The 15,060-nt window shown below is 36.2% G+C and overlaps 1 protein-coding gene across 5 annotated transcripts in view; it reads right to left on the minus strand.

Annotated features, from left to right (window-relative positions):
• LOC108092777 (ras GTPase-activating protein raskol) overlaps nt 1–14,131 on the minus strand; it is a 49,870-nt gene extending 35,739 nt beyond the window's left edge. For all 5 annotated transcript variants that reach the window (XM_017192523.2, XM_017192522.2, XM_017192519.2 and 2 more), the window contains exon 1: nt 13,264–14,131. In XM_017192523.2, the coding sequence (XP_017048012.1) occupies nt 13,264–13,342 (79 nt within the window). In that variant the 5' untranslated portion in view covers nt 13,343–14,131. The remainder of the gene's footprint in view (nt 1–13,263) is intronic.
• Between the last annotated feature and the right edge of the window lie 929 nt (nt 14,132–15,060).

Consider the following 15,060-nt stretch of genomic DNA (forward strand, 5'->3'; position numbering starts at 1 on the left):
CTTTATCGTATAAATAGTTGTCATATGAACAGTCGCAAAAATATAGAAAATTAATAGAAAAATCGGCATATTTTGTGACTGCAAGAGTGTATAAACTTCGACTTGCCGAAGCTATCTTCTTTTGTTGTTTTCCATAAATTAAGACGTAACATATTAACAAAATCAAATGCCTGTATTTTTTTTATTTTTTTGTTTTTTAAGATTTAAATATGGAAAAACAATTTCCCCATAATCAAAAAAAAAAATAAAACTACAAAGTTTTGACCCTTTTTTTACATATTCCAATTTTGTATATGTTGGAAACTGGGATTGGAAAATAATAAACTAAATTAATTTCTTTGGGCCAAGCTTCTTTGAAGGTGAAGAGCGTAGAAGGTTTGAGCAATTTCGTTTGAACTGACTGTACATACTCTATATTACTGAGCATAATTTTGACAATGTTGTGCAACTTTTTCATGCGGAAATATTAAAGCATAAGACCGTGACAGAGCTTCCTTAGAACGTCTTTAGCAAACAAAACAATTTGCTGAGTTAATTATAACTCGACCGGAAAATTGTATAAAAATGGAAAACCATTAAAGTTTGTTTTTTATAATTCTAAATTTTTTGATGCGCTTTTTAAGATGAAACATGTTTTACTTCATTTATTTTGTGGTTGACACCCCCGGAATATAAAAAAAAAAAAATATTAAAAATGTGTACCAAGTTTGAAATTAAACGGTTAAGTCGACTTCAAATAACAGTAAAGTAGTTTTTCGAAAGTAAAAACACGAAATGCTACGTAATGCGATGTAATTAAAAAAATTCTGCCTACTTTCAGGCTTTGTTATTAATGCGAATGTAAAAATGTGTCAAATTCATAGATTCATCTAAGTATAATGATACACTGAAGTGAGTTAATCGTAAAAATCCAATTATTAATCATAATTAAAGCTATAAAAAAAAACTACATAAACTTCTGTTTTCAACAATCATCATGCAAAAGAACATTTTCCACCGCGAAACGTTATGTAGACGTCTTGTAACTGAGCTAAAAACCTTTTGGAGAATGTGGCGCATGCGTGTTATTAATTAAGCAGCGGCAAATGGATAAGATTATTTATTTATGCATCTGAAATCGCACTGCGGCTCCAATTTAAGCTTTGGACTGCAATGCCGTTTCTAATGTGAAAATGAGATGAATTAGAATTCACCTGAGAGGGAAGATAAAAGAAGATACAGTAGCTTCTAAAAAAAACAATGAGAATTGCTTAGCCAAGTTGAACCGCATTGTGATTTAGTGCCTGCCTTTTTTTTTGTACTTTTCAGTTTGCGTGTCTGAGTTCTCAAAGTTCGTTTCACTCAGTTTGCGTCATGAAGAATGCTTTCTCCTCCTCCTTCTCTCTCTCATTCTTTCTGTGCCTCTATGAGATAACAATGTGAAGCACATACAAACATGATTTTAACTTGAAGTTGTACTTAATGGAGATGTGAGCGTGACACGCGTAAAAACGGGCGATTCCGAGTTGAGCAAAAAGCCGATACGGTAAAAAAAAATAAAAACATCCGAGTTGCGCATGAACGCTTTTTCCACATAAAAAATCAATGTCAAAGATGCCGCAAAATCATTATTAATTTAATTTTTCTAAAAAAAAGGTTATTTTTGCAGTTTTTAATTTAGTTTTTTTTTTTTTTTTAATTACTCAATAATCATATAGCATATGTATCAATGCAAGAGTGCGCGCACACTTTTTTTACCGTTATCGGTTTTTTGCTCAACTCGGACGTTAATCTTTTATGTGCAAAAATCGTTTCTGCTTAACTCGGACATTAATTTTTTATGTCTAAAAAGCGTTTCTGCTCAACTCGGACAATTTTTTGCAATTTTCTGCTCAACTCGGCTAGCCTCAGACGGACAGACGTATTTGGATTCTGATCGTGATGCTGATCAAGAATATATGTATATACTTTATGGGGTCTGAGGTGTCTCCTTCACTGCGTTGCAAACTTCTGACTGAAATCATAATACCCTTTGCTCTGCAAGGGTATAAAAATCGAAAGAGATTGTACGAAAAACCAGAGTGCTGAATTGCATTTATATTTATAAAGTTATAAAGCAAAAGGTCAACAAATGAAACTGCGTTTGTGTCGTTCATATGAATAATACGTTCGTTTTCGCTTGGTTTATGTAGGGTAAGCTTTAATTTTTTTCACAGTGTCGTCAAAGTCTTAATCCATTGAGTTCTCTGTTCGTTTTCTATTTAAGCAGCGAATTATTTGGGGCTAGCCGAAAATTGCAAAAAATTGTCCGAGTTGAGCAGAAACTCTTTTTGGACATAAAAAATGAATGTCCGAGTTGAGCAGAAACGCTTTTTGGACATAAAAAATGAACATCCGAGTTGAGCACAAAACCGATAACGGTAAAAAAACATCCGAGTTAGGCAAAATCAATGTCAGAGATGCGTCAAAATCATTACTTATTCATATATTTATTATCCATTTATTTGCAAATAATTATTACTTAATAATCATATAGCACATATGATTATTAAGTAATTTTTCTAAAAAAAAAAACTAAAAACTAAAAACTTAAAAAATAACCTTTTTTTTAGTAATTTAGTAATTTTTCTAAAAAAAAAAACTAAACTAAAAACTGAAAAAAAAACTAAACTGAATACTAAAAAAATTAAATTAAATTAAATTAATAATGATTTTGTGGCATCTCTGACATTGTGGAATTTTATGTGGAAAAAGCTCAACTCGGATGTTTAATTAAATTAAATTAAATTAAATTAATAATGATTTTGTGGCATCTCTGACATTGTGGAATTTTATGTGGAAAAAGCTCAACTCGGATGTTTTTATTTTTTTTACCGTAATCGGCTTTTTGCTCAACTCGGACGTTCATTTTTTATGTTCAAAAATCGTTTCTGCTCAACTCGGATGTTCAAAAAAATTAAATTAAATTAAATTAATAATGATTTTGTGGCATCTCTGACATTGTGGAATTTTATGTGGAAAAAGCTCAACTCGGATGTTTTTATTTTTTTTACCGTAATCGGCTTTTTGCTCAACTCGGACGTTCATTTTTTATGTTCAAAAATCGTTTCTGCTCAACTCGGATGTTCATTTTGTATGTACAAAAATCGTTTCTGCTCAAATCGGAATTCTTTTTTTTTACCGTAATCGGCTTTTTGCTCAACTCGGTATCGCCCAATTATACACATACGTACATACATACATACAGGTGCGTACACACATGTGTACATATGGGCGAGCGTATTTTTAAGTCTGGCGTCGTCTGCCCATTTAACATAAATATTGTAAGTAATTGTTAAGACAGCAACATCATCAAAAACCAAAAACAACAACAACAATGCGAGTGAAGCGATGACGTCTTCGCATCAGAGAGAGATAGAGCGACTGGGAGCGAAAGAGAGGGGGCGAATCTGAAGTCGTTGCTCAGCAAGTTTGCGTTAATTTTGTTGGTTTTTTATAACGTTCGTTGGCCGTTTGTTTCTTTATTATAAATTTTCTCATTTTTTTCACATTTTTTGTTGTTGGATTTTGCATAAGAATTTCTCGCTTTTTGAGTTCTCGAGTTCAATGCACTGCGTCAGCGATTTTTCTTTTTGCACATGGACATGGCAACAGGTGTCGATGAGGGGCGACGAGAGGGGGGAGGGGGAGGGGGTTAAAGGGGGTCTGCGGAGATCTGCGGTTGGTCAATGGACAATCGCACACAAACAAACACTGTCCGTCAGCTGGCCTCTGAGCGTGGAAAACATGGAAAAACAAGTGTTTTTCGTTTTCCCCACTCCATTAATTTTTTCCATCAATAGCTTTGCACAGAAAGAAATATTTATGACCTTGAGCTATTTGGGTTATCCCGAACATTAAGTTTAAAACTGTCACCTAGAAGGATTCAAAGTTTTGAATTTTATTTTAAACAAAAATACAAACCGATCAAAAAAAATACTGAATGCACCAAGGTGTGCAAATTCTATATTTTTGTATTATTATTTTTTTCAAATCTCTTTAAATGATCTCCCTGAATGGAAATATAATCGTTTTCTTCAACTTCTTCTGGCTATGTTTACTTTTTTTATTGTAGGTATTCGAAAAATCTGTGATTTATCTCTGAACCTCGGAGCATTTCCCCGTGGCATTTATAGTATATGTTTACGTTTTCATTTGACCATCAGGGAGCTGCAATGATAAGGTACATGAATGACGAAAAAGTTGTTCGCAAGATTTACAGTGTGTTTCACAGCTTTAAGGCCATCAGCAATACTGCTAGTTATGCCAATGGAAAAACTCTCATGAAAATTGAGGAAATATTAAGTCCGAACTTAGTGGCACGTTGTGAGTTTTACAATTGTATACAATTAGAGAAACTAATATGAGTCTCAATTCTATTTTTGAAATTATAATATAACTGAACGGGATTGAATTATCATTAAGAAGCATATGTTTCTTTTCTTTATTACAAATTTTAGTTTGATTTTTCATAATGAAATGAGTGGAATATTTTTTTGGAAGTATTATATTACTCACAGAAAATATTTTAAAATATATTAAAAAATTTAAAACTAACGTGATTTTAAAAGGTTGTAACTTGAATTTTATTATACATTTATATTTTTTTTGGAAGTATTATATTACTCACAAAAACTTTCAATAAGTCAAAATCAAACAATTTTTAAATTTTAGAAAATATTTTAAAATATATTAAAAAATGTAAAAATAACGTGATTTTAAAAAGGTTGTAACTTGAATTTGTCAAAACCGTTCAAATAATTTCGAAAATCGTACCTCGAAGTTTTGGGTTGCCTTGTAGTTAGATTTTTAATCAATATAAATATGTATAAGGTCGTCAAATGTGTCATGTTTAAGCTCAAGCTGTTTGATTAACCAAATGTAGTTTTAAGCAGTAACAGTGAATGACTCATCTAAAAAATGAATCAAAATTATCGACTATGTGCTTGAAGAAATTAAGTTTTTAGTAAAACCACATTATTAAATGTTGGCCTGGCAATTACGATGCTAAATGTCACCAATCAAAACTAGTTAATTTAACCTTCGCTACTTATCAAACTCTCGATATCAATTTCTTCTGTTGTATTTAATTGGTAACGGGGTGTTTACCGCATCGAAACGCACTGTATTGTACAGCGAGAATGGTGAGTTAATTGAAATTATCTCATTACCATTCCGACAACTTCTCGCGTCTTTCAGCTGTGCTATTCTGTTCATTTCGTTATCACCGCGCATAATTAATGACATCATCAACTATCAACTACATACATGAATCAAATCAAATATGAATTAACTGTGCGTTGTGAACCTCTCATTTTGTTGTCGATATTCGGATTGATGCACATTCTTTACGTTTAGCCACAGAAATGCATCCCTCAAAATGTAATTATTAAATGTTAAGGCGCAACCGAAAGACATTGCCAATTAAAACTAATTTAAAGTAATTTATGCTCTGCGTCAGCTGTGCGCCTGTATGGGTGTCGAAGGAGGTGGAGAGTGATCATGTTGACTGGAAGTCTTTAGGGGGGTGGGTGTGCTAAGAAGGGGTGGGGGAAACAAGGAGGAGGGGGAGGGGGAGTCAAGCTGTTCCCCTTGTCCATTGTCTCCAGTAAAACCACAAGAAAGAAATGTGTTTCCATGCGGTTGGCTTTCTGTTCGGCCGCCGTCTCCATCAAATTGGGGCGTGGCAGCACGCCCTAAAACCACATTTACAGAAACAAAAGCAATTGTAGTGGGCATCTAGTGGTAATGCTTATGATAATAATATGTTTATAGCCAAAATCAAGGTATAAAAGAGGTTTTTTTACATTTGCATTCTGTTTTTCACTTTCCAGTAGTCGTATGGCGAAGCTGTTTCAAATCTTTTCATGATTTATTTGTGGTTTTTAAAATATTACAAATCCGGTAAGCAAATGAAACCTCAACTGCTCAAAAACCAATGGCAAGTGTTTACGCGTTTCCCGAGTGCCCCGTTTATGCTGCAGCTTCCGCATGTTGCAGCTGTCCCAAATCATCTTCATCTTCCCCCTCCCAAGCAACATGTTGCATTTTGGGCGGTGACCCGCCCGACCCAGATGCATATAGAAATGTGTACATACACATATATCGTGTATATGCCCAGACATCTGTATATAGACGGCACGCAATCCCGACACAAATCGTTGCGTAAACGAACGAACAAACGCGTTTAATTAGGTTTATGGGAAATGTGCGAATCGTTCGAAAAGTCAACACACAACAAAAACACAAACAATCGGGCAAAAAGCGGAGCCTGAAGTCGAACAATCCGAGTCTCGTGCTGCCCCACTTTTCTCCCCAGCCAAACAATGCAGAATTATAGCATAACTTGGATTTCGCATCATGTAATACTAGCGACCTGCTTGCATTTTTTGTTTGATTTGTCAATTCATTTATAGATTTTTCCTTCGGCTCTTTCCCAGTCATTCGACACATAGTATCTCGCATATTGTTGTGGCTTTTATTTAGTTTTCAGTGAAATGACAGGGAATCACTAGTTTCTTTGAGTTTGGCTGTATTCCACTTTTTTTTTGTGGATACACACACGATTTATTTTTTACAGGCTCTTGTGTTCGTTCGAGTTGCTATCGGAGTTTCGATTTGTATTTTATTAAACTAGCTTAATGTTTACGATATACTTGAAATATATAAACATTTAATGCCACTTCTTTCGTAATCGGAACGCTTTAAATTTTCTGGCTGATACCCCAAGTTTGAGAAAACGACACCTGATTTCCGAGAATGAAAATGATTCCTGTTGCCTAACAAACCGCTGAATGATAAAAACCTAACCCAATCCCCTAAATGCGACTCTTTGCGGAATTCTTCAGCTGTGATTTGTTTGTATTCGGCTTTTGTTTGGCTTTTGCATACCCAGCCCAATGTGTTTACATTGCGCTGAGATTTATTTTGATACGATCCGTTTGGGGGAAACAAGTGTTTTGGCGCCCCAAATATGATTCAATTCGCTGGGAATCCAGATTTTTAAAGAGACTCATCTGGACAATCGCTTTTTCGCCTTTTTAGTGTGTGGCTTGTGTGTTTTTCTAAATAGTACAACCGTATACGAACGGGTTTTCTTTCGGCGAAGTTTCCCTTTTGTTTTAGCGGCGGCAACGTGTTAATCTGTTCGGGTTCGATTTGCTAAAAGCCCAACCAAAACACAAATAAAAATAAGAGGCTAAAAGCTGGTTTTGGACCCCCGAAACACTCGGCGACTCAGGTGGAGTGTTGGTCATAGAGGAAAAAGTGAATTTTTTCATAGAAAGTTGTTGGGCAACATTTGCAGCGGCGACAGCGAACGCATTCGATACTTGAAAATAGAAAATTACAGTAGGCCCCCCGCGCCAGCCCATCTCTTTCCCTCTTCCTGCCCCGCTCTCTCTCGCTCTCTCTCGCTCGCCCGAGAGAGGCAATCGCAGCCAGTTGATTCGACCATGTTTCACTTTCTAGCAGATGCAGTGGGTCAAGCTCGCAGGCGGCAGATCCCAGCCAGATTGCGGACGCAATATGGATTGCAATTGGAAAGGAAAGGTTTTCCTCAAACGAAAGTCTGCCGGGGTTCATTGAACTTGGCCAGCGAATTTCAATTAATTTGCGCTAATGTGTTCGAATCTTTATGAGATATGAAAAGCATTTTAGAGGCCATATTCCTACACTTCTTTTCATTGAACAACACATTCAGTATCTTAAATATTTTGGCGTCTTAGCTTTTCTTTTTTGCCCAGTGCAAATGTATGCATATGTCTCAAAAGGTTTAGCTTCCTTCAATGTTTTCTTATTTGCAAAACAATAGCCGAACATAACGCACTCCCTCCATTTTTATACAGGCTTCATTAAATTAATTAAGTACAATAAAAGTTAGACAAGAGTTGTAGGGATCGAACTAACAATGGGAAAAATCTACTGAATATGGATTGTGATGGGTCTACTCGTTTTCCACACATTTAATTTTTAAATGCAGGGGTATATAGCTCCTCTACTTGTTTTATTAAGAATTTAAGACTTAGCTTGCTAAGCAATTATTATTGATGTGGCTTATATTGACACTCTAAGAACCCGCAAGATGAACTTTCATCAGTTTGTAGAAAATTTGCGCTTTTTGCTAATTGCTAAGAGAGAGAGTGGCAAATTGCTCGTTTTAAATGTAGAAACGGCGAGATACATTTGTATCCAAGAGCTGCAATTTTAGAGTTAGCACCGAGCAGGTGGTGGCGCTTTAACCCATAAAAATCGAATCGCACAACAACAACAAGTGCAATGCCAAAAAGTGTGTCAGCGACAAAAGCTTTCGGCCAATTTAATGACGCCATCATCTCGACACTCGAGTGCCGCTCCGCCGTTTATCGTTCTTCTCCATCGACTTGTCTTGGCCACTCCTCCTCCAGTCTTCAGTCTTCGGACTTCGGTCTTGGTTGTGGCCTGCCTTTTGGCCCAGTCGATTTCTCCTCTTCTCGCCGTCTTCCTTTTAACGCTTTTGGCATGGGCCTGCCGGTGTTTTGCACGAAAACGGCCTCATAACCAATTTCTAAACGCCAGAGCCCAAAGAACCGACCCAAATCGGACAAGAAGAAGAGTTTGGACATGGCCAAGTGACATGCAAAGCGAAGGCCAAGAGGGGATAACAGGGTACAGTAGGCACTCGTATTTTGGGAAGTTTCTCGGGCGAATAAGCAACCCAATCTTGAAGCCTTTATTGCAGTTAAAGTGATGTGCATTTGACATTCGGGGTACATTGTTATATGCGGATGGCGAAAATCGTTTTAGAACATTTTATTATACCCTTGCAGAGCAGAGATCGAAAAATATATAATATATAGAACCAATGGAAATTAATTGATAACGTCACTGTTTTTCATCACACGACTACGATTTTTTGAGTATCAAGTTTTTTAACTAGCCTTTATTTATAAAAATAATTTCATAAAAATCGAACCTCTATATCATATAGCTGCCATAGGAAAGATCGAAAACTCTATGGAAAATATGGAAAATTAATAGAAAAGTCGTCGTAGCTTCGATGTTGTTTAGCCTTTGTGTATTCTGTTCGAAATATTTGATGGCTGCAAGGGTATACAAGCTTCGGCTTACCGAAGCTAGCTTCCTTTCTTGTTTTAAATTCACTTTTATGTTTTTTTCCCCCTGGCCACTCTTACTTTAGAAATAAAAGTAAGATTTTTGTTTTAGGTTTAAGATTGACAAATGGGGAAGTCTTCTAAATATTCATCGGGACACCATAGAGTGTGTTTACTGTGCAAACTAACAGCCGACCAAATAAAGGCAGCTACAGCTCGAAACATGACAGAAATGATGTCAGGCCAGCGGGTAACACGAAACAACACAAACAAGCTGAAAATAACAGGAACAGGCATATGGAACTCTGCGATTTGTTCTGAACTAAAAACACACAGGGACAAAATCAAACCTAAAATCGTAACCCTTGATGCTAAAAAAATATTTTAAATAAACATTGAAAAGTGTAATCGTTTGACCCTAGTTTGCATTATAAAATCCTAATTTTTTAAACATTTTTTCCGAAAGCATTAGAGAATTGATCCCACCGTTTACATTTTTGAAAAAGTTCGAACTTGAAGGATGCTCGGAAACTTCAACTTGAAATTATTCACTCCAACAAAAATTGTTTGCTTAAATTATTATTATTCTTTTTTTTATAAAAAGAACCCGTAATATATATTTTCTAAAGTAAACATTTTTTCTAAATCCTAAAAGGTGAGCAACAGTTTTGTTAGTTTTCGAAAAGTTTTGAAATTTGATATCTTTAAAACTGTGGTGACAGTTGGTGGGCAAACGAGGGTCAAACGGTTCCACTTTTCATGATGTGATAATCTAGTTGTTTTATAGACTTAAGCTCTCGCCGAGGGTACATCAACTTCGACTCGCCCAGGCTAGCTTCTTTTTATACCCTTGCAGAGCAAAAGGGTATTATAATTTCAGTCAGATGTTTGCAACGCAGTGAAGGAGACACCTCAGACCCCATAAAGTATATATATTCTTGATCAGCATCACGAGTAGAATCAGAATACGTCTGTACGTCTGTCCGTCTGTCCGTCTGGCCGTCTGTCCGTCTGTCTGTTTCTCTTCAAACTAGTCTCTCAGTTTTAAAGCTATCTTGCTGAAACTTTCCCAAAAGGTGTGTAGTTATTGCACGCAGTATATAAGTCGGAACGGGCCGGATCGGCCGACTATATCGGATAGCTCCCATACGAGGGAATGAAATGAAAAATTCTCCCGCCGTTGTTTTTCATCAGATCGACTTGAATTCTTCAAGATGGCGTTTTCCAACTGTTATTGAATTTCAGATTAAATTTGATCAAAATCGGATAACTCAATCATATAGCTGCCATAGGAGAGATCGAAAAATATATATAGAATTAATGGAAATAAATTGATAGCATCGCTGTTTTTTATCCCACGAGCATGATTTTTTGAGTATCAAGTTTTTTAACTAGCCTTGATTTATAAAAAAAATTTCATAAAAATCGGACAACTATATCATATAGCTGCCATAAGAAAGATCGAAAAATCTATATAGAATTAACGGAAATAAAATGATAACATTGTTATTTCTTATCAGAAAATCATGATTTTTGGAATATAGAGTTTTCTAACGACTCTTGAATAGCAAATAAAATTTTCGAAATATTTGATGACTGCAAGGGTATATAAGCTTCGGCTTGCCGAAGCTAGCTTCCTTTCTTGTTTGTTTGTAATTATATGTATATTTAAATAGATAGCCCACTTACAAGCTATGAAAACAGCATTGATGTATACAAAAGCTTAACTATTGCTTACAAAAATGATATGTCTGATTGGCAGATCAACATTAAATAACCGGTGATCTTAAATTGGCACCACAAATGTGCGTGTGTTGGTTGGTGTCTTTTCGACTGTTTTGTAGGTGGCCCATGAGCCGTGCACGAAATCAACAAAAGAGCGAGAGGCACGGACAAAAGCCAAGACGAAGCCAAATGGCGAGGCAAAAGGTTACCATAGAATACCGTAAACGACCTTGACACACCAACCCGCACGCACACACAGGCCAAAGCAGTCGTGTTCACCTGGAAACAAACACACCTTCCTTCCGATGCGGGCAAATAACCGTAACAGCAGGGCAAGAAAAATGGAAAAATGAAGCAAATGAGCCACAAACCAGGCAAACGAAACCCGAAAACGGCAATAAGTGAAGTTGCCTTCAAGGCGAAGGTAGCCTTTTCTCCTTTTTTCTTTTCCTTTGGTTGCCACTTATCGCGATTGGATGAGTGTGTGTTCGTGTGCTGTTGCCAATATTTTCTTGTTCGTGCCTCTTCACTGCCAACCGTTAGTCCGTACACCATGTAACATATCTGCCACAGGCGACAAAATGAGGAGCTGTCGGTAAACTTAAAGACACTCTTTTGCTTAAAAAAGTATACAAAACAAATAAAAAATAACGGTTATTTGAAACATATAACATATATAACAAACTTTTTATGGCTGTTTTCAACACTATGCTCAAATGTGGGTTTAAATTGAAAAATTGACTTACACTGAAATATTATTTGACCTAATATTATTATTTAACCTGCCATTGGTAATTACCATTAAATCAATAGGCGTTTTAAGGTTTTATTTTAAGCTGATATAAACAATATTCTAAAAGTTTTTGTCTTGTTACTCGCAAGCCCTTCAAAGCTATAACGACATAACCGATTTATTTAAAATGATAAAATGTTTTGTATATGTCAAAAATCGGTTTAAAATGGCAGTGAACATGAACTGTAGAATAGTAGTTTTATAATATAATATAACCCCCGTTAAACAAGGGCCAGTTAGCCACATCAATTTCGCCACTTTGGTTGCCTGCACAGCGATGAAAGACCCTTCGCAGGGGTTTTGTTGTCTATTTGCCTGGGTATTTGTCATGTGTGTGTGAGTGTTTTTGTCTTTTTACCTATTTCCGAGGGACGCACGACCAACTCCTCACTATAACAACACCAGCAACGATGAGCAGCGACAACCTGCGACGTGTAAAATGTGAGATAATGGGCAAAAACGCTTGACGGCAAACATGAACCTGCCCGAAAATGTAGAATGGTGGATTTTCCCAGGCTAAGGAATTTGCACAGGTGAGACGAAGATACCTAAGTTAAGATAGCGCATCACACAGCCCACAAATAACATCTGTATCCGTATCCACAAACAATTCCACATCCGCATCCACATCCGCCGAGAGCCCTCCTCCCTTTCCATTCCCCCAGTAAATATCCACGGATTAAAAACTGGAGTTATGGACGCATGTTTACCAAACTTTTTAAAAGGTGTTTAGTTTTTAGGCAAGTGAGTTGGTCACATGGCTTTGGTGGTTTTCTTACCTCAAAACCAATGTTTTCAATCAAATGCAAGGTACGATTCGATTAGTTTCTATCCGGTCTACTAACCGGTCAAGTGTCATTGTGACCTATTAGTTTGCCAACAAATGACCCTTCGATTAAAAAACAAAAAAAAAACTCCGACCCCAAAGATTTACAAAAATTAACAACAATTTATTATCAGTACCACTTTTTCATTTGTTTCATATGTACACGTTCAAAGTAATGAGATTAAGGCTCAACAGTCTAAGTTACCTACAATTTAAATATTACATTTGCAAAGATGAATCGTATTTATGTATATATAGCGTAATTTGTTTGTTGACTTGGTAATAATTGGTGGCCTGCAAAAACAAACAATAAGTTAGCTATTGTTGTACTAGATAACTTCATTTTTGTCAAACAACTGCATTTGTTTTTTCAGCGGTACAACTTTGGTACCACCACTTAGCTTTAGGTGGCTTTCCCTTATCGGCTATTTCCATTACCATTAAAAGTTCTTTAACATAAATTAAACATTTTAGGATTGAGCTGCTGTTGAATTAAGATAACGTATAATAGTCGTCGAAGGATTTAGGTCGAAATTAAAGATGTACTTTAATATTAAAACAAATTTTGATTAACCCTAATATTGGACAATAATACTTTACAGAATCAATAGAAAATACTACCACAACTTTATGGTTTTGTAAATGTCAAAAATGTAAAATATTGTTATTCATTTTTGTTTGTTATTTTAAACTGTTCTGAAAAATCAGATACCTTCCGCCCCTTGATTAACTCCAATCGCGCTAGATTGCGGTAGTACTTATGGATGGACACTGATATAAGCATATGTATACAGGTAACTCCCACTCACCGCAGACATCCAGCCATCCTTCGATTCTACTGGGGTAGGAAATCGCTGAAACCCGGCTTAAATAAGTTCGACGTCCCATTTTGTGGGGGTGGTAAATTGGGTCTGGGTGGATGCTGTGCTCTCTCTCTCTCTCTGTGGTTCTCTTTCTCTCCTTTTGCTCTCGCCGTCTCACTTATCGTTTAGCTTATCGACTCGTTGAGTTTCTGTTGTTGTTGCCGCTGCTTAATTTGAATATTGATTTTGTTTGTTCTTGCTTTTGTTGTTTTGTTTTTATTGCACTTGTGCCTTATGGCGTTTTGGGGGTTATTGTAAAACAAAAGATTAAAGAAAAAATAAAAATCCGAGATTTGTGTCGATTTCAAGAGCAGGTTGCCGCGCTTGTTACTTTTATTCGGTTTTTTACGATTCCAATTCCGCTCTTTGTTTTAATCTCCATCATTGCTCTCTTTCCTCACTTGATTTTCGGTGCTTTTAGTGTTTTTTTTCGTAACAGCTGAGTGCCATTTTTGCGGTACCTTTAACTGGCTCTTCACCTCGTTTGTTGTTGTTATCACCAGAAACCAGAAACTTTATTTTGCACTTGTGGTGGAGTGTGTATTTAATTTTGGAGTGTCGTATTATTTTTAAATCACGACTCCGCCAACAACAACAAATCAAGCATGTGCTGTTTCGGCGGTTCTCTGTGTGTTTGTGCACGCGCTCCAGAAATTGATATTCTTGTTGCTCTTATTTCGTAGGTGACACTCTCCCACTACACATTAAAAAAAAACACAAACAGAAGATATTCGGACCGGATCGAAACGGTTTCAAATCCACGACGGTCCAAACGGAAAACTGCGGCGACGTCGACTGCGGCGCCCGATCTAGAGGTGGAAGCTTCCATCGATGATTAATCGGATTGCTGACAAAATATCATAATATCAATATATCGATATAGCCGTATAAAACTGGATAAATATCGGAATTACGATATTGTTATGGGCCGAAAACTTACTGGTATTTAACAGCTTCGGTCGAGTCAAAATAAAAACTAAAAATTCTCTACCTACACTAAATTGAAATTTAAAATAAATTAAAGGGAAACAAATTGCGCAAGTCGACTGTCAATGAAAATACATATGTGCATACATCTATTTTTTAATCAGACCTAAAATTTCGCTCAAAAAAGTGCTGATAGTAAATGCCTTTGCACGGCTGATTGTCTTTACAAAATATATTTTGTAAAATGTTGTTTTTCTTTAAATAAATATCGGTACTATACCCTAATATTTATGTTATTTGTTTTTTTTTGTTGATGCTTTTCCACCATGGTTGGTGACTCTGGTTTCCTTGTTTTTCTACCAAAAATGTCATCGTTTTTCTAATAATGGCACAGCAGCTGCAGAATTTGCAAAAAATCCATGTCCAAAAATTATTTTGACTTTTTACGATTTGACAGCGACTTATTGTTTTTTGAAAGAAATCTTTCAGCGACCATTGTTGGTGCCTTAGGGTGCACTTTTTTTCCAACCGATATGTGTCTCAGTGAGAGCTTTTGTTTGTTGAGGGTGAGATTGAGATTCAAAACAGTGCGCGCCAAAAAAATACACCAACAAAAAAATTGGCCGCGTTCGTTGTGACCGGTTGAAGTCAAACCAGAAATTCAAAAGTTGGCCACGCAGTAAAGAAGAAACACCATAAAGCAGTGTTTCCCAAACTTGTCGAGACCGCGACCCATCTACACAAAAAATTGAAAGATCTATATGGCAATAGTACCCACCAAAAATCTACTGAGAGACTAGTTTGAAGAGAAACAGA

This window comes from Drosophila ficusphila, unplaced genomic scaffold (assembly GCF_018152265.1).
Source record: "Drosophila ficusphila isolate 14025-0441.05 unplaced genomic scaffold, ASM1815226v1 contig_197, whole genome shotgun sequence".
Classification (NCBI taxonomy): domain Eukaryota; kingdom Metazoa; phylum Arthropoda; class Insecta; order Diptera; family Drosophilidae; genus Drosophila; species Drosophila ficusphila.